General features: G+C 34.5%; 1 protein-coding gene across 2 annotated transcripts in view; it reads left to right on the forward strand.

Annotated features, from left to right (window-relative positions):
• The window catches only part of DNAH5 (dynein axonemal heavy chain 5), a 113,736-nt gene that overhangs the window by 23,423 nt on the left and 70,337 nt on the right, over positions 1-19,976 (forward strand). Inside the window, exons 15-30 of one of the 2 annotated variants that reach the window (XM_059852160.1) lie at positions 1,515-1,721; positions 3,395-3,566; positions 4,956-5,101; positions 7,172-7,334; positions 7,812-8,054; positions 8,978-9,168; positions 9,250-9,349; positions 10,632-10,768; positions 12,130-12,331; positions 13,225-13,460; positions 14,725-14,943; positions 15,659-15,721; positions 16,619-16,857; positions 17,682-17,922; positions 18,380-18,579; positions 19,363-19,516. In XM_059852160.1, the coding sequence (XP_059708143.1) occupies positions 1,515-1,721; positions 3,395-3,566; positions 4,956-5,101; positions 7,172-7,334; positions 7,812-8,054; positions 8,978-9,168; positions 9,250-9,349; positions 10,632-10,768; positions 12,130-12,331; positions 13,225-13,460; positions 14,725-14,943; positions 15,659-15,721; positions 16,619-16,857; positions 17,682-17,922; positions 18,380-18,579; positions 19,363-19,516 (2,913 nt within the window). The remainder of the gene's footprint in view (positions 1-1,514; positions 1,722-3,394; positions 3,567-4,955; positions 5,102-7,171; positions 7,335-7,811; positions 8,055-8,977; positions 9,169-9,249; positions 9,350-10,631; positions 10,769-12,129; positions 12,332-13,224; positions 13,461-14,724; positions 14,944-15,658; positions 15,722-16,618; positions 16,858-17,681; positions 17,923-18,379; positions 18,580-19,362; positions 19,517-19,976) is intronic. The other variant, XM_059852247.1, reaches the window with a different exon arrangement.

Raw genomic sequence — 19,976 nt, forward strand, 5'->3', positions numbered from 1 at the left:
AACATTTTTGCCCCTTTTTTTTTTCTACTTGTTACTGGATGGTTAACATCTTATAAATCCAGCTTTGGGTTTTTTTGTAATAAGAAAAGATTTTTTTTTTTTTTTTTTTTTGCTATGGCAAATGACGTTCAACTTGGACATATTAAAATAATAAATTACCTGGAAGTGTAAAAGTTATTATAATTATTTAGCAGTGTAAGATTTGTGCCTTCAATATACCCCTTATTTCCACTGCCATTTTCTGTTACCTTAACAATGAAAACTGCATGAGAAGAAAACATAAACAGGAGAGGAAGACTTGAGAGTGGGAATAATAATTATGAAGCTCAAAAATGAGTACAGTAAGATTTGCTGTTGAACTTTACAGAAAAAAAACCCAGCTTCTCTTTAAAGCCATTGATTTTTTTTTTTTTTCTTGGAAGACTGATGATAGTGGATAGAACATGACATCTTCATTCACAAAAATTGATTAGATTATTTCTTGAAAAATGCTGTGTAAAATGTCTTGATAGTACATAATATTGCTGAAGCAAGCAGTATGCTCCCTATTTTAGACATTGAAAGGTCGTGCAGATGTTCTGTGTTCCACAGAAAAAGAAAACAGTGCACTGAAAGATATCCATGATTCTGGAACTATGGCCTAGAAATAAGCTCCATCTCAATGTACTGTGAAACATGAAATTTGAGGAGTAAATAAAGAACAAGAAAGTTACGCCAACCAAGGACAACCGGAAAATAAGAATAGCAGCAAAGTTTTTAATGTAGGAAAAATTTGCCTGCCTAAGGCAGGATTGCTTTTTGGTGTCAGCCAAATTTTCAGTGTATGGTGGTCTAAGGAATGCTGTCCTTTGTGATCACACAGAGAACAAATGGTCTTCTAATATTTAAATAAGGCAGTTAAACCATTTGTGTGATTATGCTTTGCTTTTAAGAATTTTAAAAAAATCTATAATAAACATTGATTTTAGTATTTTAAAAGATTTGCCCTGGTGTTGGTTATAATTATCAGTATCATTAAGATTGGTTGTCTATTGATTGATATCTATTGATAACCAATTGATATCTATTAGCTATTGGAAAAGAAGAGAAAGGAGAAATGGGGATAAGTTTATTCAGATGATATTTGAAGAGATTATTCAAGAATATTTCAATTCATTGAGGAAGTTATGTGCAGCCTTATTGCAGAATAAGTTCTAAGGAGATGAGGGTTAAGATTTAAGATGGTCAAAGCAAGAAAATCGAAGGCTTTGATTTGATTTTGGACTGTGGAATGCAGCTTTATAACATCCAAGACTCAACATAAGAATATCTGTTAGATAAATAGCAGTTTGATTATTAGGCATTTGAGTCCATAGATGTCGTGTTAATAAATTTTTGGTTTGGATTTGTATAATGTATCAATCTTTGTCAGCAGTACTTGATTTTAGTATCTTCAAAAGTTATATTTATGTGCAAAGCAAAGTATTTTGTTGTAGTGGCTTGTCTGATCGGAATGGTGACTTTATTTCCTGCAGGTTGAATTAACTAAAAGAGGACTTCAAGCAACTCTCTTGGTAAAAGCTCCAGAAACAGGAGAATTATTTGTGAATTTTGACCCTCAAATATTAACTTTAATCAGAGAAACAGATTGCATGGCTCGCATGTGCCTTGAAATTCCACCCTTTGCAAGTGTTATTCAACAGCAAAGAGACTGGTACAAGAAGATTGTCAACAATTTGCGTGTGGGTTTACATTAGTTATTTTATGTATGAGTACTGCACATTAAGATGCCTGGGTTCTATACATATGGAAGAGGATAAATGAAGCTAGGCGATTTTGCACTAAGAAAACATCTGCAAATCTATTTTCTTATTTGTATGATTGTCTTGAGGCACTTAAAAAATGTTCTCTGCTTTATGTTTTCTGTGAATTTACTTTGCAGATACCTGGGTTTGGGGAAGCTCTGCAGAGCCTGGGGCAGAGATGAGAATGGGGTGGAAAGGGGGCTTACAAAATGCCTTGTGCTGTTGCTTGCTTTCTAAATGATAAGCAATTTATCTCTTATCCAATAATGAAGTCAACATTGGCCAGCATTTGTTTTCAGAGGATACTTGGGAGGGAGGAACAAGTGGTCTGCTTTTAAAAAGTGTAAAGCATGCTGCAAGCAGCAGCCTTTTTTGTGTTTTTCTGGCCCTGGTGTTTCGCACAGATGTCTGTGGAACAGTTTAAAAAGAGGTGAAACTTCCCTTTCTCTTGTCTTTTAAGTCCTTTGGATAATTTTATCTGCCTATGAACAGGCAAGATTGTCAGTGACTCAGGATGGGAATTCAAAAATAGATGTCCAGAAACCTATAGCTTTATAGGTTTATAGTAGTCAAATGACTTTACAGTAGTCAAAGGACTACTTTGAAATAATAAAAAACCATAAATAATAAAGTCTTTATGACTTTAAGTCGTAATGTTATTGCCAAACGTGAAACTAGATCAGAGGGTTAAAGAGGCATTAGAAAGAAAATAGTATAATATAGTTCTGGTAAGGCTGATCTTATTAGAATTGCTGGAAAGTTCACCAAGATGGGCTTCCTTGGGCTTTTTGTCTTCTCTAACACTCATTTACCAACTGAAATTTGCAAGATTTTTCTGTTATTATTCTGTGGTTTAAACCCAGTAGGCAACCACATGTCCCACAGCTGCTTCCTTACTCCCTTCCTTGGCATGGGGGAGAGAATCTGAAGGTTAAAATATAAAACATGTGAGTTGAGATAAAGGCAATTTAATAGGGAGGTGCATGCACAAGGGAAAAAAAAGAGGAATTAATCTGGTAAAACTAGGCAGTACCACAGCTACTTGGGAAGGCAAACACCATAGCTCTGAGTGTTCCCTTCTCTCCTTCTTCTCCCAATTTGAATTTTTAAGCATGATGTCATAGGTATGGGATCCCATTAATCAGCTGGGATCCTGGCTACAATCCTTCCCAGCGTTGTGTGTGTCCCCAGTCACCAGCAGAGTAGTGTGAGAAGCAGAAAAGAACTCAATGCTGTACGAGTGCTGTTTAGCAGTACCCAAAATATCAGTGTGTTTGTAACACAGTTGTGGTCACAAATCTGAAATGGCATCACGTGAGCCATTGAGAAAGAAATTAACTCCATCTTAGCACCAGTGCAATCAAAGATTCATTTCTGTGTGAAGTAGTGCTTCACACAGAACAAATAATATATATAGAGGTATAAAGAGCAACACTTAGTGAACTTCTGCCAAAAATAATGAAAATCTTTTCCAAGCAATTAATTATAACTTCTTAAGAATTTCAGTAATGTGCATATAGATGAATTTTCTTAGTTTTAGTAGTAAATGTGTGTACATGAAGAGGTTCAAATCAGTGTATGTTAACTAATGTTTTCATTGTTTATTTCAGCTGATGTTGGCAGAATACAAAAGAATTAAACTGAAAATACAACACCCTTTTGAACAACTGGTGGCTCCTCGATTAGTAAATGTAGATGATGCTATCCAGCCAGGTCTAATGTTACTGAACTGGACATCCTTGAGTATTGAGAAATACATTAATACAGTTTTTTCTAAGCTAGGTAGGTTTCTTGCCTGCTTCCATTAACTTCTGGTTATTTGTTCTATATGTATGCAAGTTATATGATGAGATTACAGTTCTTTACATGATTTGCACTTATTGATTTTTATATAAAAGGTATCAGAATTTTCATCTGTCCTGCATTTCATGAAACATTTGTTTTATAACACCACCTTCTTTTTATCTTGTATGTTCATCAAATTTTTATTAATGTATATGTTAGGCAGTTGGGATTACACCAAACATAAAGTATGGTGCACAAGGCCCAGTGTATTCTGAATTTAAAGAATGATGGCTACTTTTTAAAAGAACTCCTAGGTTTTGGACTTTTCCTAGTCCTGCTTTTTTGTTTCTATAATGTACAAAACAACTTTTCAAGGAATAAAACACTGACTCAGCTGGCACTGTCATTGCTCAATAGCATTTCATATTCATGTTTTTTTAAACATCTATCTCTTTAAAAGTAATGCACACACATCTTGGACAACAGCTTTAGGAAACAGATGAGCTTGTAGTGTTTTCAAAAGATCACAAGGTTGTACTGAGATACATCTTTTTTCTGAAGATAGCCAATTCCTTTTTCTTCAGCTTAATTTATACAGCTAACAGATTTTGTTTCTTGAAATTGCATAAGTAGGTATAGCGGAAGTTTTCTTCAGTTGAAATGGCAGATTAAAGTGCATTTTGGATGCTAGCCTGACATTATGCTTGATTTAATTTTGAATAATAAAAGTAATTTGTGTCTGGATCAGGCACCTTGCTGCTATTTCAGCTTCAGCATTGAGAGTAGATTGCTATTAAACTTTTTAAATTCTAGTGATTGTTTTCTGTTAACTATTGTGTGGCCTCTAACATTTGTTTGAAGCATAGAGATTTTATTTGCTGAAAGTTACTGTTTGTAGTAGATTCTCTAAGTTGTAACTTGTTCAAGCTATAGGAGAGATGAAACATTGTTGGCACTCAATTAAATGGTAATGTCTTCATGTTTGAAATACATATCCTTTAAGTTAAATCTTCTATATATTTATAAAATATACTGTATTTTATATAAAAAGCTATAAGTTATATATTTGTACAATAGTTTATATTTATACAATATTATCGTTATCTTTTACATGTAGATAGCATATGCTAGGTAAGTATCTGTTATGCCAAAAGTTAATTATGGTTCTTGTGGTGAAGCTTGCCATAAAAGTTTAGCTGTTTGGACTAAATTGGTTAAGGTGCAGAATTCATATACAGTGGAATATGACAGTTTGTTGAGGTAAAATGACCCTGGGTTGTTTGGTAACACTCTTGTTTGTTGAGGTAACACAACACTGAAGGACTCTGCAAAGGCTATTAATTCAAACTTTTAATCTTGTCTCGAATCTTCTGTTTTCTTCAAAAGCTGGGCTGGAGTTATTGCTTGATCGAGTGAATGACTTGGTTGAATTTCGTATTGATGCTGTCCTTCAAGAAATGAATAGAGTGCCGCTCTGTATGTTGCCAGAAGATGAACCACAGAGCTGTGAGGAATTTCTTCAAAAGACTAAGGTTAGTAGATAAAAGTTTCATGAAGAAGAGATTGATGATTTTGAGTTTAGATATTTTTCTTTTTTATGAGATAAAAAATTCTGAATGCAGAATTAATGAAGCATACATGGGATACAACAGAAATCCCCCCTTGCTTGGCTGGGATCTTAAAAAGGAACAAAAGTACCAAATGCAAAGAGATCCGAGCTGAGATGTTCTATTCTATTCATTATTAATGTCAAGCCAGAGAGTGTATGATATTTCTTTTATGCTTTCATATCACTCAAAAATTTTACCTATATGATAGTATTTTTTTTTTTTTTTTGGTCATTATTCCTGTTTAAATAAGGGAATTCTCCAGCAATTGCCTGAGGAGAGTAAGTGCTATGGAAAGCATTCTGTAATGAGTATCTACACTCCCCTGAGTTGGTAATGGGATGTGGAAAATATATGCAGGGGTACCTGGGTAAAGGTGTTCTGGGAAAACACCCTTCCTTCACACCATCCAAATACTTTTATGTTGAGGGTAATTAACTATAAACATGTAAATAGTTTAAAAAAAAAGCTGATTGAGGTCATAATTATGTCAGAATAATTTTGTGAGGGAATAGTAAGGTATTGCATTTTAGGTTGTAATGTCTAATGTGTTTACTCCTGAAGTAAAATTTTGCTTGATAGAGACTGTAGAAAGTCAAGTAGATAATCCCCATTCCTTTTCTCTTGTAGGAATAACTATTAAAAATGAAAGTTTTGATTATCTTCGTTCTTTTACTTCTTTTGTCTTTTCTCTTTTGGCCATTGTAACGACTCACCTTTTTTTTAAATACAGAGTAAAATTTAAAATAATATTATATGAAATTAGTAGGAGTTTCTGAACCTCACAATCCATAGTTTTTTTTTTCTTGATCCTGCTGCTGCCTTCCTGATTGGGCAGGTACTAAAATGTATATTCACTAAGGTAAAAATATGTGAGAGTGAGCACAAAATCTTCTCTGCACACTATGGTAACTTGGAAACTTGGACTGCTACACAGCAATTACACACACTGCAATTACAATGGCCAATTGAGTTGAGTTAGCAGAGTAAGTGGTGTAAGAGCCCCAGTTATTGGCACAATATAAATAGTAACAGTTTGTAACCTTACTGTAATTTTTAATTAGAGGGGACTAGAAATAACTTCTGTCACATAACAGGTGTCTTTAAGTTTCTAAAGAAATTGCTGCAACAAAAATAATTACCTACTGGAAAAATCCCACAGTACTTTGTTTAGTGTTGCTGTGATATTACAAGTCACATCTGCCTTCTCTCTCAACTCAACAGAACCTTTAGGAAGGCCAAAGATTATCTTAAAATTTGGAAATGGCTGAATATTTCCCATTATTAATTTTTAATTAAACAAAGGTTGTCATGTTTGTTTGAGCTGAGGGAAATATAAGATACTAAAGAAGTAAAAAATTGAAAGGCTATTGCTGATAAAAATTATAGTTAGCTGAAGCATACTTCATTGATTTCATTATAAGTATTGGAGAAAAAACATGTACAGTACTGTATTAAATTTCTGAATTTTATTTAATCTCATTCTTGGATTTCTTCTCTCTCCAGTTGATAATTTTAGTGTTTATTTTAATAATAAATACACCTTGTGTAGATTTTTTTTCTTCTTTTTAGCTGTAAATGGGAAATATGATTGGCTAATACTCATTATGGCACAGCCAATTAGAGTAAGGTGGCAATGATTAAAGATGTCTTGAATCTCCCATGTCTTCATTGGAAAGTTAAGAAAATTAAGAAGCCCTTGCTTTTGGGAGCCTTTTAGTAAAACTAGGCATTATAAACATTGATTCACAATATTAATTAATGAATCATGTGATTTGAGAAAGAAGCCAAAACAATGCTAAAAGACATTTATGATGCCTTGTTGATCTATTGTTGATCTTGTGTTTTGGAGCAAACCAATTTAATGTTGTATGTAGATCTCTTTTTTTTCACAAATCTTAGGCCTTGACATTTGTGTTAATAAAGGCTGCTGTGACTGTGAAATTGACATGACAATTGTGACAATAAGTGCATATTGTTTTGGTTTGATAACAGGAGCTCTGTATAAAAGGTTCTCAGACTTTACACTTAAAAAGTTCACTGGTGGAAGCTGCTGCTAATGATCTGATCAACATGTTACTTGACTCTGAGGAGCAGGTCAGTAAAGAAGATGAGAAGTCAATTTTACCCAGTGGTGAAAAAAGGAACAAAAATACAGGTAAGAAGATGGCATTGTATTCCTTGGTGTTTGTTTCTTTTTCATGCTGATAATTTGTGTTGGGGGACATTGTAGCGTAGGTGACTGAAGTACTGAATAGCATCTAATGTCTAAAGACTTCTCTTTGAATTTGCCTGGATAATGAATAATCTAGCAATCATTTATCATCTACAGAATAGGTCTAACTAACTTGGACCTTGAAAGGTTCATGCCATAGAACTACCTAGTAGCCTTGGATAATTGCTGGACTTCCTGGAGAAAGAGAATAAGAAATAATATTTAAATTTTGATGATAATCTACCAGTTTGTACTGAATAAGAAGGCAGATAGGAGTAGGGCTGTTAATCTGGGGTGCAGATTACAAATGAGTAATTCTGCCCTTCCTAAAAATTATTTCAGACACTTGTGGAGGTGTTGAATTATGGTATTTTCAAGTCCCTTACGTGTATTTAACTAAATGTATTTATTATGTTTTAGCAACAGAAGAGGAAAGAAGATCAAAAAGCTTGACTTCCTCACAAAATTCCAGTGAGATGTGGGTTGGCCTGTCTCCTACAGCAAAGAGGAAGAGAATGGATTTAGAAAAGTTAGAGGAAGAAGCCAATGAACTGCTTTCCTACTTCAATGATCGTAACATTGATGCCCTTTTGAAAGTCACTCGACACGCTCTGGAGACCATCCGCAGGCGCATTCATGCATCTTCCACCCTCAACTTCTTAGGTGGCTGCATTGTAGCACATTGCTCTTTTAGGCTATATAAAGAAAAATCTAACTGTAATACCCCATAACTGTATAAATAGGACTCTCAAGTGTAAAAGAAGGGAAAACAAAGGAATTTGATTAGCTGTCTTGTTAAGTTACAATTGATAACATTGTGTATTTCCAAAGGTTTTTTTTTTTCTTGTGACAGTAAGAAAGTGTCATTACAATGCTGTTTCTCTTAGCACTCACCATACTGTCCTGAAGCCAATATTATATTTGGAGCTAGACTTGATAGATAAGTTTCTACAAGACCTTGATAACTTGATAAATTATCACTTAAAAGTTATCAATTATTAACTTGACGAATTAAGACCTTGATAATTTGACAAGATCTTTTTGACCTTGCCTTTTACATAAAACTGTATAAAAAAAACAATAGAGGTGTCTTTTTTCTCTTACTAGTTGCCTTCAGGTATTTCCATGCATGGTGATGGAACACTTTTGAAGTGTTTTATTGTCACATGCCTTTAAGAAATGAAAGTAAAGGCAGTTGTCTTTGGTCTCTATAGTTTAAAAGGCATACAATAATATGAGACTCTAAGGAGGTTCTGTGCCCAATTTAACATGTTTACTGGGAGTACCAGCCAGATCACAAAATTGTGTGCTAAAGAGAATTTAGCTTCACAGAGCAAGTTGAAGAGGAGCTTCATGGAGAAAAATGGCTTTGCACTTACTTTTCACTTGTGCTGCTGTAGAGTTTAGCAGTACATCTTATAAATTACTCAGGAATTATTTTTCCCTTCAGGAATTACACTCAATACTCTACAATAAGAGATATATTTATTGGTTTATATCAAAACAATGCCTAGTTTGATGTCCTGAAAAAAATATGAACAGCCTTTTTGTTTTGTTTTTGTCTTCTGTTTTTGTCTTTTATTTAGAAAATCACAGTGTGTCTAAGAAGAAAAAAGGTGCCAATCCTATAATTAGGACTAATATTAACCTATCTATCCCTAATATCATCATGACACCCTCTTTGGATGAGGTACAGCAGGCACTTAATAAAGCTGTAGATAGTATTGTGAAAGTAATGAAAGGAGTTCGACATTGGAGTAAGGAGAGAATATCCAAGGTTGGTGTCTTTAAAAGCCTTACTTAGAACTAATGGCGCAAAACTGCTGCAAATAAAAAATAAATGTTATTCTCTCTTCAGGAGAAAGTGTTAGAGAGAAAAGTTATTCTGTTGCAGACTGGGAGCGAAGACAGTGATTCTGATGATGGAGTGAAAGAGACTGGAAAGAAAAACATTCATGGTAATGATAAACTCTGACATCACTAAATTTGAATGTTATGTAAATGTGATTCTTACAGAACGTATTCAAAGGTATTAATTACAAAATACATCCAAACCAGTAGACTTGATAGATTTTAAACAACCTCATAGATTTAAAATTGCCTCAGAGAAGAAATCTGTTTCTTATTAGAAGGCAGGTTTGCCTCTTGTCCTTCTTTGGATTTGAGTAAGGGGATTTTTTTGGGCTTCTTGAAGAGTTTTAATGCCTTGGGGTATAGCATATATATTGGTTACAATTCTGGTCATTTTGCTACAGTTCTCTCATTATTTGCCAGTGTGGTTTGTAATTTGGCATGTTCAAATGGCATCTTAGAACTTGTGCTTACCCTTTAAGAAGGGTAAGTTGAACTTTCACAATACCTGGTATTGAATAAAAATGCCTATGTAAATTGCAATATTGGTGTAAAGAGGATTGTGTAAAAGATTGAATAGACTAGAATTTCTAAAAGGGTTTTTGTTATTCTGTTTTGTGACCAGACATTAAGTTATTGCAGTCATTAGTTGAAGAAAATGTAATATGGTACCTTTCATTGGGTTTTTCTTCTCTGAAATGGTTTAAAATTAAGCCGAGTTAATTGTTCTACATTTTAACTGAGATACTTAAAAAATACCTTTGAGTCCTTTTATTTTAGCTCTCTCTTATGCACCTAAAACGTAGGACAGTAATACCAGAACTGGCTGAGAAGTTGAATTAGTCTTTCAAAACTAAGAATTTGGCTTGCAAGAGATTAAGTTAAAAATGATGATAAAGTCCAACTTGTGGATATTTGCTAAGCAATGGACTTTTTAAAGCTTTATTCCTTTTTGGGGACTGGTTATGGTCATCTTCTCAGGGTTAATGTTAATTTGTAGTTCAAATTGTCAAATGTGGGGTATTTCAGAAAATAAAAATGCTTAGTGCTGATATATCAAGTAAGCAAATGCTGATATATAAATGACTCACTTAGGTGAAGCATACAGAATAAACCTTGAGGGAGAAGAGGAAAAGTTCTGTTTGTAAGATTGGTGTGGAACTTGTTCCAAATTTGACAGGGTACCTAGATGGAGCAATTTTACTAAAGTTGAGATGTTTATGAATTTGTGTTGGCCTCCTTGACTTCTAGTTGCCTTTAAGAACACTCAACTTTAAAATGCATGCTTGTTGAAAAAATATGTCACTCGGTTTTGTCTATAAGAATTAACTTCTCCTAACCAGCATGCCTGTCCTAAGCCTACTTCTGTATTTGAATCTTCTTTTATAGATAGTGTATCAGATGCAGCATCACTCAGTTCAGCTGATACAGCACAAAGCCAGAACTACTTCAAGTATGTTTCAGAGAACAAAGAAATTATTAAATTAGTGTCTTTACTCAGCAGTGCCATCAATTCTACAAAAGGGGTAAGACAATTGAGATGGTAATTTAATATAATTAAATATTAGGAATATATATATATATTAAAAATTAGGAATATTAATGTATTACTTTTATTATCCTTGGGTAATAAGGGTAGGCATTTAAAGCTGTGATTAAATATAATAATGAAAAAGTTTAGTGTGGTGGATAGAAAACATGTGGCTGAAAATTTGCAAATATGCTTTAAAAGTGTAACATGGATTAAGTGTGCTCTGTCCCAAGATATGAGGTTTTTAATACTGCATAAATTAAAACATCATAAAAAACCCTAAGTGTAGCTATGTTGTGTGTAGCTAATGAAGCCAGCATGATTTTTGCCAAATTATGAAGAGGATATGGAGGTTTTTAGAGGAAAACTGGCTGTCAGATTGGCATTTATAAAGTGCTGCATAGGGTTTGCTAGTTTAGGTTAGGATATATTTTAAAGGATATGCATAATTTCTTTGCCTTGTTCTTATTCTATGCACTCTTTAGTAAATTGTATTTCTTTAGGGAGCTCTGCATCAGTTTCTTCTGGGGCTGGTCCAGTCTTTTAAGAGTCTTGCCATGTGAAAATCTTTGACTTTGTAACTTCAGTGGTACTAAAACATAACTACCAGACTGGTACTGAGTGGTTGATAATGGTGGACAGTTGTCATGGTATTTTGGTATTTGGTATTTTGTAATATTGTGAACTTTTATCATTTAGCCAGCTTTAAGTGCCTGCATGTACTATATTTATTGTAGGTCATGATGTGGATTATCTGTCATAGCATTCATCTCTCATTTACTTGTTTAATTAGTGCAGTGATGGTTTAACTTTAGCTTTCTCACATTTTTCTGAACTCCTGAGAACCAAAAGAATCATTCTCTTTCACACTCATTAAATGATATTGAAATCAAAGAGACCTGAATTGAGTGTAGAAATTAACGTTAAAAAAATTGTCTCATAGCTTCATTATTTCAGAATGAATTTTTCTTGTTATGTTGGTCCCTGGAGCTCATGTTTCAGTTTCTAGCCCAAGAAATGGCAGGGAAGGACAAGTGTACTCTATCCTAGTTTTAAACTTTACTTCCCACTGATTCAAATGATTTTATTGACTGAGAAGATTCACTTAATTGGCAAGTGTTTAAACTAATCTGACAAATTGGATGTGATGAACGTAGGGTTTCTGGCACACTGTGTGATCAGTAATGGAACTTGCTTTAGCATAAATTTACCAGCAACCTTTTGTTTAGTGAGATGATTCAACCTGCTCCACTATGGAGTTTGTAGTGTACTCTAATGAGCAGCTGCTAAGAAATTATATGCATGCTATATACATGAGGCTGAGAATCTTTCTTTGGACTTGTAAATGTCTTTCAGGAAGTTCTTACAGCTTTGGAGAGTTTTAGTTGTTACCATCATGTATGGCAGAGGGACAAGGAGGAAACCATTGATAAATTAATGGTGGGAAACCCATTACTCTATGAGTTTGAATCTGAAATTCTGCATTTCCAAGACCTGGACCTGAAAATCAATTCTGAGCCTGAATACATCTGCGTGGGAGCTATTGCACTGTACACTGGTAGAGTTCAGCTTCTCTCCAGAGACATGTTCTTTCTGACTCCAGTAGGCAGGAGAGATGTGACAGTTTTGGATGGGTGAATTAGATTAAAATGGAAAGGAGAAAGAGAGAGAGAAGGGCTGTTTGCTGTTTTGGCCGTAAATGCTGCAAACAAAACACTAACACAAGAATATCTGTGGGGCTTAGCTGGAGTTTATTACCTCACCTGGATATGTCTGCTCACTTATGGGGTGGATAGTAGATGCTTGCCCATCCTTCTGTCACTGATTCCCAGGGGTACATATTTCATGGGAGTAAGATGATAAGTTTGTTACTTTTCTCCTTGCCCAGCTGCATGCAGTGAGGCAGCTGAATCCCCTTCTATCTAACAATTTCACCAATGCTATGATCCAACTTTGTTTCTTCAGCTTTCATAATTAGACTCCTAATTTCTTCTCCACATTATTTTTTTTTAAAGATTAATTATTGTAAAGATTTTAGACTTAGATGAGAATATTAATCAATTTGTTAGTGATGTATAGGACAGAAGTTTGTATAATGGTAGATGGGCAAGGTGACGAGTATGGAGACCAGCCTCATCTTTCCAGTAGGTACATCATGAAAAAAATCTATGATATCTAACATCTATTAATAATTCAACATTTTTAGATGATCTTTCCAGTAGAAAAGATGATAAATTCTGAGAAGAATATGAGGAAAGCAATCATGAATTGCAAGCAATTTTATAATCCACTTCAAGGTGTCCATGTGATTTCATCATCTCTGTATGTGAAGGGTTAGACTGAAAAACCAGAACTGGCACTGAAGAGAATAAATGTAATTAAAAAGATTGAAAGTGCATCTTAACAAATATTTACAATATCTAATATCTATTAATTGTTCAATATTTTTAGCTGATCTGAAGCTAGCACTGAGATCAGAAACCAAAGCCTGGATGACTCTGCTGGGGTGTCATTGCAATAAGAAGTACAGAACACAGATGGAAGCAATTTTGACTTTTATAGAGGAAACTGGCAAGAAGCTAAATCGCAGCATTGTGGACCTGGATGATATCAGAATAGCCATGTCAGCTTTAAAAGAGATCAGGGAACTACAGATCTCTATTGACTCTCAGATTGGCCCCATTGAGGTAGCTAGTGGGAATGTTGCATGTACGGGTACTGTTTCAAGAGAGCAGTTATTTTCTGGGTTAAAGGTTAACAGTGAACTTTGAAAATGTGTGATTTAATATGTGTTGAAGTTTGAGTGACAGGCTTGTTGTGTTCCTGTAAACCTTTTTGTGTGAAATTCTGATTTGGGCAAATGTAAACTTGCTGAGGTGAGATGTGGTTTAGTGAACAGTGTAGAAATTGAGTGATGTAGGTCAGAGGAAGATGAGAATACAGGTATTTAATGCAAGAAATCTTTTCATACTTTGTGGAAGAAGTCTGTGTATGAAAAGGAATGATATTCCCTTTTGTTTTTTTTAAACATATTAGTCTGCTTAAATTTAGCTTTTTACTCCTCTTGAGGCTTAAGCTAAGCCTCAAGAGGAGTAAAAAGCTAATATTAAGCAGACTACACAAGATTGATTGGTTTTATCAGCTGTATAAGTTAAAATAAACAAAAGCAGCTGACTTCCTAAAAAAAAGTTAATGTGATAGAATGCATTTACTGAACATCTGACAAATGGCAGGCTTAAAAACAGATGGTAACTGTTTCTCTGCATCCCTGACTAGAGTATTTATTTAAGAATGCTATAGTATGGCAAAATGCACCTTTGATTTTTCAGTAGAATTCTTTTTCCTAAGACATGTTCATGATTCCTGACATGTTCATGATCCTGATTGCCCATAAGCTTCCAATTCTGCAAGCAGGAGCCTCAAGTCCCGAGGCACAAGAAGTGATGTTTCAGTTTTAAAAAGGAGGTTGGCATATTTTTCACACAGTCTTGTAGTAGACAGATAGTTACGTTTCTCTTTTTGCAATTTGGCTACCATTTGATCAAACTGGAAAGCATGAACGGAAATAATTTCACTTCATACAAAGATTTTCAAATGAAACTGCCACAGGTTTATTGCTATGCTACCCTGTGCTATTTTATAGAAAGTGAATGTCAGTTGTGTTTTAGTGAAAATTCACTTAGGGTTTTCATTATGTAGAACGTTCATATATTGGTGGTGCAAGCTGAAATCAGTGCTCCAAGAAAAAAATGCAGATGTTTCTTCCAGTTCGTTATTGATTTGCCCAATTTGGTAATGGCTATGCAAGAAGAGCAGAATTTATTTTTCTAACCAGTCATTCTCCGTTCTTAACAATTTTAAATGCTAGGATTTTAAATATATGTTTTCCATATGTGTTTACAAAGTTATTGAAGTTACTATTTTATGTATCTTGATCCAAATTTCTGGCAGGAATCCTATGCTATGCTGAGCAAATATGATCTACTTGTTGCCAAGGAAGAGACAGAGAAGGTGGACACGTTGCACTACACTTGGGAAAAACTGCTAATCCGTGCAAATGAAGTGCAGGATGAGCTCATTGCTTTGCAGCCAAACTTCAGAGGAGAGCTTATTTGTGCTGTGAAGACTTTTACTGAAGACTGTGCACAGTTCTACTCTGATTATGATCAGGCAAGTGTTTCTGTTTTATTGTATTAGAGAAATTCTTTAAGAGCGATGGGAACTTGGAAAGGTTTTTGGATTTGATTAATTAATGGAATGGGCCTCTACTGTTGACTAGGTTTATTCTTGTTAAGATGGTGTTTGGATTTCAGTTCAGGGCAGGTTTGTTTAATGTTTTGTACATGACAGGTGTAAGTAATGCTGGTAATAAGTTCTTAAAAATTAAGAATTGAGATATTTAAGGTTTTTGAAAAGCATCAAATTATTATGAAAAAATGTGAAGACTAGGATTAATGATAAACTATGTTAGCATCAGGAAATCTTTCTTTCTGATATATGTACAAGTGACTTAAGCTCTCACATTCTTTTTCATTAGAACGAATGATGGTGAACTAATCTTGCAACATCTTTTAAATAATGCTGACTTTTACTCAAAAAATGAGCTATGATTTCCTAGCTTTTGCAGTGTAATGAAAAATTTCTCCATTAAAAATAAAATTAGTTGCCTTATTTGATTTTTTTTTTTTAAATCCGTTTTAAAAAAAGTGTTTGTTCTACAAGGTTAACTGTCATCCCTTGGTTCAGTTGATATCTGATCTGGGGAGGGGATCTGGAGGCTGCAAAAGTGCTTGAGGTTAGCATTTAGAAAGTGGTGATTAGAAATAAGTTGTGGTTATTCTCACCCTCTATATTGATGTCTTTTTTTTTTTCTTTTTCCTTTTAGAATGGGCCAATGGTGGTTGGTTTAACACCTCAGGAAGCCACTGACAGGCTTACCATATTCCAGGTGCTGTTAATTTTAAAACATTAATTAACACTTACTACAAGGGAGCTAACACATAAAGGCTCTCAAAAGGAATCTCAGTAGTTGAATGAACTTTCATTAATAGATAGGGTTACTGATTTGACAAAGTCTGTTTTGTCTTAGTGAAGGCTATGTTGGAATTTTTCTATGCATTTGCAAGGAATACTGTTAAAATCTAAATATTTTAGGAGTCAACATAAAGGCTGCATAGATAATGAGTAATGATTGCTAGATAAAATATTTGATGAGAGCCTTCCCACAAGTTTAGTGTATTTGGCTATAAGCTATTCTTGTGTTCATTACTGTGTTAATTTTTTTTGTATCATTATAATATCTATTCCTGCAATAACAACTTCTAATGCTTCTGCTTTTCCCATACTGCTATTCATTCGACTTCCTACTATGTTCCCTGAGTTATATTGCCATTGACAATTAAATTATGTTTTTCTTTGTTGCTTTAATGGTAGTAATTCTTCCTTCAACAGTCAATAAGATTTGCACAGAATACTTGGAGAGGTAGAATTTGCTGTATCTATCTTTTTATTTCTTTGTGTGTCATGCTTCACCTCTTTCAAGTGCAGTCTTACCATTTATTGTTCTGTCACTGTGTCACATGAAGTAAATGGTTTTCCTGTCAGCTTCTAAAGATGTGCCTCCAAGCAAGCTAAAACTTACTTTTCTCAAGAAAATTGTTGACAAAACTGTTGACAGTGTAAGCTGTTACTATCTCTCTCTATCTTTCTATTATTTCCTAGATTTTAGCCTAATTCAGCTCTAATAATCATTTTGGATCTTGAATATTTAGTAATTTTTATTAACTTTTTTTTATTTATTATTATTTAGTTATTTTATATAACTTTTTTTCTTTTTCTTTCTTAGAATCGATGTGAAAATCTCTTTAGGAAATATATTACTTGTGCAGGTGGAGAAGATCTTTTTGGTTTGCCAGTAACTCGGTGTCCTCAACTGCTTGAAATAAAGAAGCAGCTGAATCTGCTGCAGAAACTCTATAATCTATATAACAGTGTCATGGACACAATCAGTGGCTACAATGATATTCTTTGGTCAGAATTAGACATTGAAAAAATTAACAGTGAGCTTATGGAATTTCAGAACAGGTGAGAAACTGCTGCTGTGTTAAAGTTGCCTAAAGTACTTCTTGAATATGATTATAATTGGTTAGCACCAATAATCATATACAAACATGTATTTATTTATTGAGGCATGAATAGTGTGAATTTAAATTGAAAAATAAATCCGTTCGCAATGTCACAAAATCAAGGAAAATTTAGATTCTAAATGCTGAGCATTATTATTCCTTAGACAGATTCTTGGCTGCCTTTTTTGATAATTTTGGAATATATGTTAAAATTATTTATTTTGTAGGATGGAAAGTTTCCTCTTTTTGTTGTAGTATTGTTGTTCATGAGAGATAGATTTATGCTAGATGTCAAAGGCAAGTTAGTGAATTGCTGAATAGTTTTTTCTACAAAATATTGCATGCATGCTGAACTTTTCATCAAACCAGGAATCAAAAAATTAAAAGAATTAAAACCTGGGAAACAGGGTCTTTCTAGAGCTCAGAGCAGTGCATATCATCAATCTCACCAAAAGATGAAACCAAGATGCAGAACATTTCAACTGGTTTTGAAGATGGCTTGAGCAGAGTTATTAAAATTATGCAGCTACACTCCTTAAGGGAGTAGCTACATAAAGACAGCTACAGCCTCCTTAAGGGGAGGCTGTAGCTGTCTACCTAGCTATCAGTTATTGAAATAGACTGGAAACAGATTATCCCACATGGAGAAGCATATACAGGAACTTCAAACTAAAGGTAACCTGAATTTGGAAGGAAGGTGTTCTCCTGTTAAAACCATGTACTGTGGCTTTAAAGAAAGAGTATTTGAAACTTTTTGAAAAGGCTTGCTTTATCTCCATGTAGGTGCCGTAAACTCCCTCGGGCTGTAAAGGAATGGCAGCCTTTCCTTGACCTAAAGAAGATCATAGAAGACTTCAGTGAATGCTGCCCATTGCTTGAGCACATGTCAAGTAAAGCAATGATGCCTCGGCACTGGAAGCAGATTATGGATCTCACTGAACACAGATTTGACGTGGAGAGTGAAACATTCAAACTGAGGAATATAATGGAAGCTCCACTATTAAGATATAAAGAGGAAATAGAGGTATTGTGAAGGAAGAAATATGGAAACATGAAACCAAAAGCTGCTTGTATAGCATGGGAGTATCATTAGCAAGAAGGAAATCAAAACAATTCTGTAGAAAGGACAGAGACATGGACTATCACTTCAGGTTTTTGTATAAAATTATGACACAAATATATCATGGTGTCAGCTTCTTTTTTTTAAAGTCATGCCATTTGTGAGGGTACCTTGCTTTGTTACATTAAACTTATGAAAAGTAATCACTATGTTATTATTTTATTCCCCATCCCCCCCGGCCAGAGTTGATTAAACTGTGATGTGGTATACAGATTATTAGCTATGGTGTTTTTCCACTAAATATTTGCTCATGACCTAATGTTACCTATGTTACCTATTATTAAAAGAAATAAGAGCTAGATTCATATTCCAGGGACTTGAAGGATTCATATCTTGTTTTGATGTCCTGTTTATTTAAAAGGATATCTGCATCTGTGCTGTGAAGGAAAGAGACATTGAGCAGAAGTTAAAACAAGTGATAGCTGAATGGGATAACAAGATGTTTAACTTTGCAAACTTTAAAACTCGTGGGGAGCTTCTTTTAAGAGGTGACAGCACATCAGAAACAATTGCTACCCTGGAGGACAGCTTGATGATTCTTGGTTCTCTCATGAGTAACAGGTAACAGGAATGGGGGGAGAGATTAAAAATGTTAGTAAAAGACTTTGTTTTGGTGGACAAATCTATCACAGAAATGAAGGTAAATAAGGATCTAGATAAGGCCTAAGAGCTTGTTTGTCCTTGAACTGTTCATGGGCTAGTTCTTACTGTATCTAGTTTATTCCCCCAATAAATTCTTTTGAAAACGTGTAGCTGCAGCTTGGATTTTCAGAATAAACAGCTGAAAAGTTTTCATTGATGCGAGAAAGTGGGGACATAAGAGAGAACACTGCCTGGCTATGGCAGGCATACTAAGGGCACGACAGGCACTGCTACTCTGCCCCTGTGATAGGTCATTGCCTCATGCCAAAGGTGCTTAAAATCCCAGTTGAAGTGAGCTTCAGTTTGTCTGGTTTCACATGCCAAAAGGCACAGGTAAATAAGGAACACAGAACCTGATGATCAGGCAGATGCTCAAAAGCAGGAGTTTAGGAGAGTTCAGGAACTCTGAGTTTACAGCTTTCAGGATGAGTAGTCCCTTTACATTAGAGTGAAATTGAAGTCTTGCTCCCAGCCTACTTCTGTTGGATCAGAGCTGTGCTATGCACCTTGTGTACACAGCAGCAATTTGGAGCTGATTGGATTTAGAGCTGCCAACTAGCTGAATTATGTTTTTATACTTTCACTTCAAAAATGCTAAGCAAAAAAACTAGTCCTCATCCTGTGACTTATATGCTGCTCTTCAAAAGTCTTGTTTTCTTCTCGAAATAAAGAAATGCCTCTTTTTTTTTTTTTAAATTGCAGATACAATACACCATTCAAGACACAGATTCAGAAATGGGTGCACTATCTTTCCAACACAATGGATATAATTGAGAACTGGCTGACTGTGCAGAACTTGTGGATTTATTTAGAAGCTGTTTTTATTGGTGGTGATATAGCAAGGCAGCTTCCAAAGGTTTCTAGACATGCCTTTTTTTAGTTTTCTTATCAACATTTTAAGAATAAAACTGTACTGTGATGTCATAATTGATGCAGTAACATACATTTAATTTCTTTTAGTATTTAACAAAACTGGTCTTGCTAGGAAATTAGGTAAGCAGTGCCAAAGACATGCTGTGAGAGAGATTAATAAAACCATGCGATCTGTTTGATCTTTTGATTTCTAGATTGTAAAGCTGTTAACTAATATGTATTTAAACATTGTTCCTAGTAGTAGCCTTGTGTAGTACTACCTGCCACTAGCATAGTAGTACCTAGGAATCCTTATCTTAAACTTTCCTGCATGGCTTTTCAAATTAAAAATGAACTTTATTTTAGAAAAAAAAATCTTCAGCTTTGAAGCTCCAATTCAAATTTAATGAGTTTTCTGTCTTTTTCTCTAGAAATGTAAGAGGAAGTACATGGCAGGCTTGACA

The sequence above is a fragment of the Haemorhous mexicanus genome, chromosome 1 (genome assembly GCF_027477595.1).
Source record: "Haemorhous mexicanus isolate bHaeMex1 chromosome 1, bHaeMex1.pri, whole genome shotgun sequence".
Taxonomy (NCBI): domain Eukaryota; kingdom Metazoa; phylum Chordata; class Aves; order Passeriformes; family Fringillidae; genus Haemorhous; species Haemorhous mexicanus.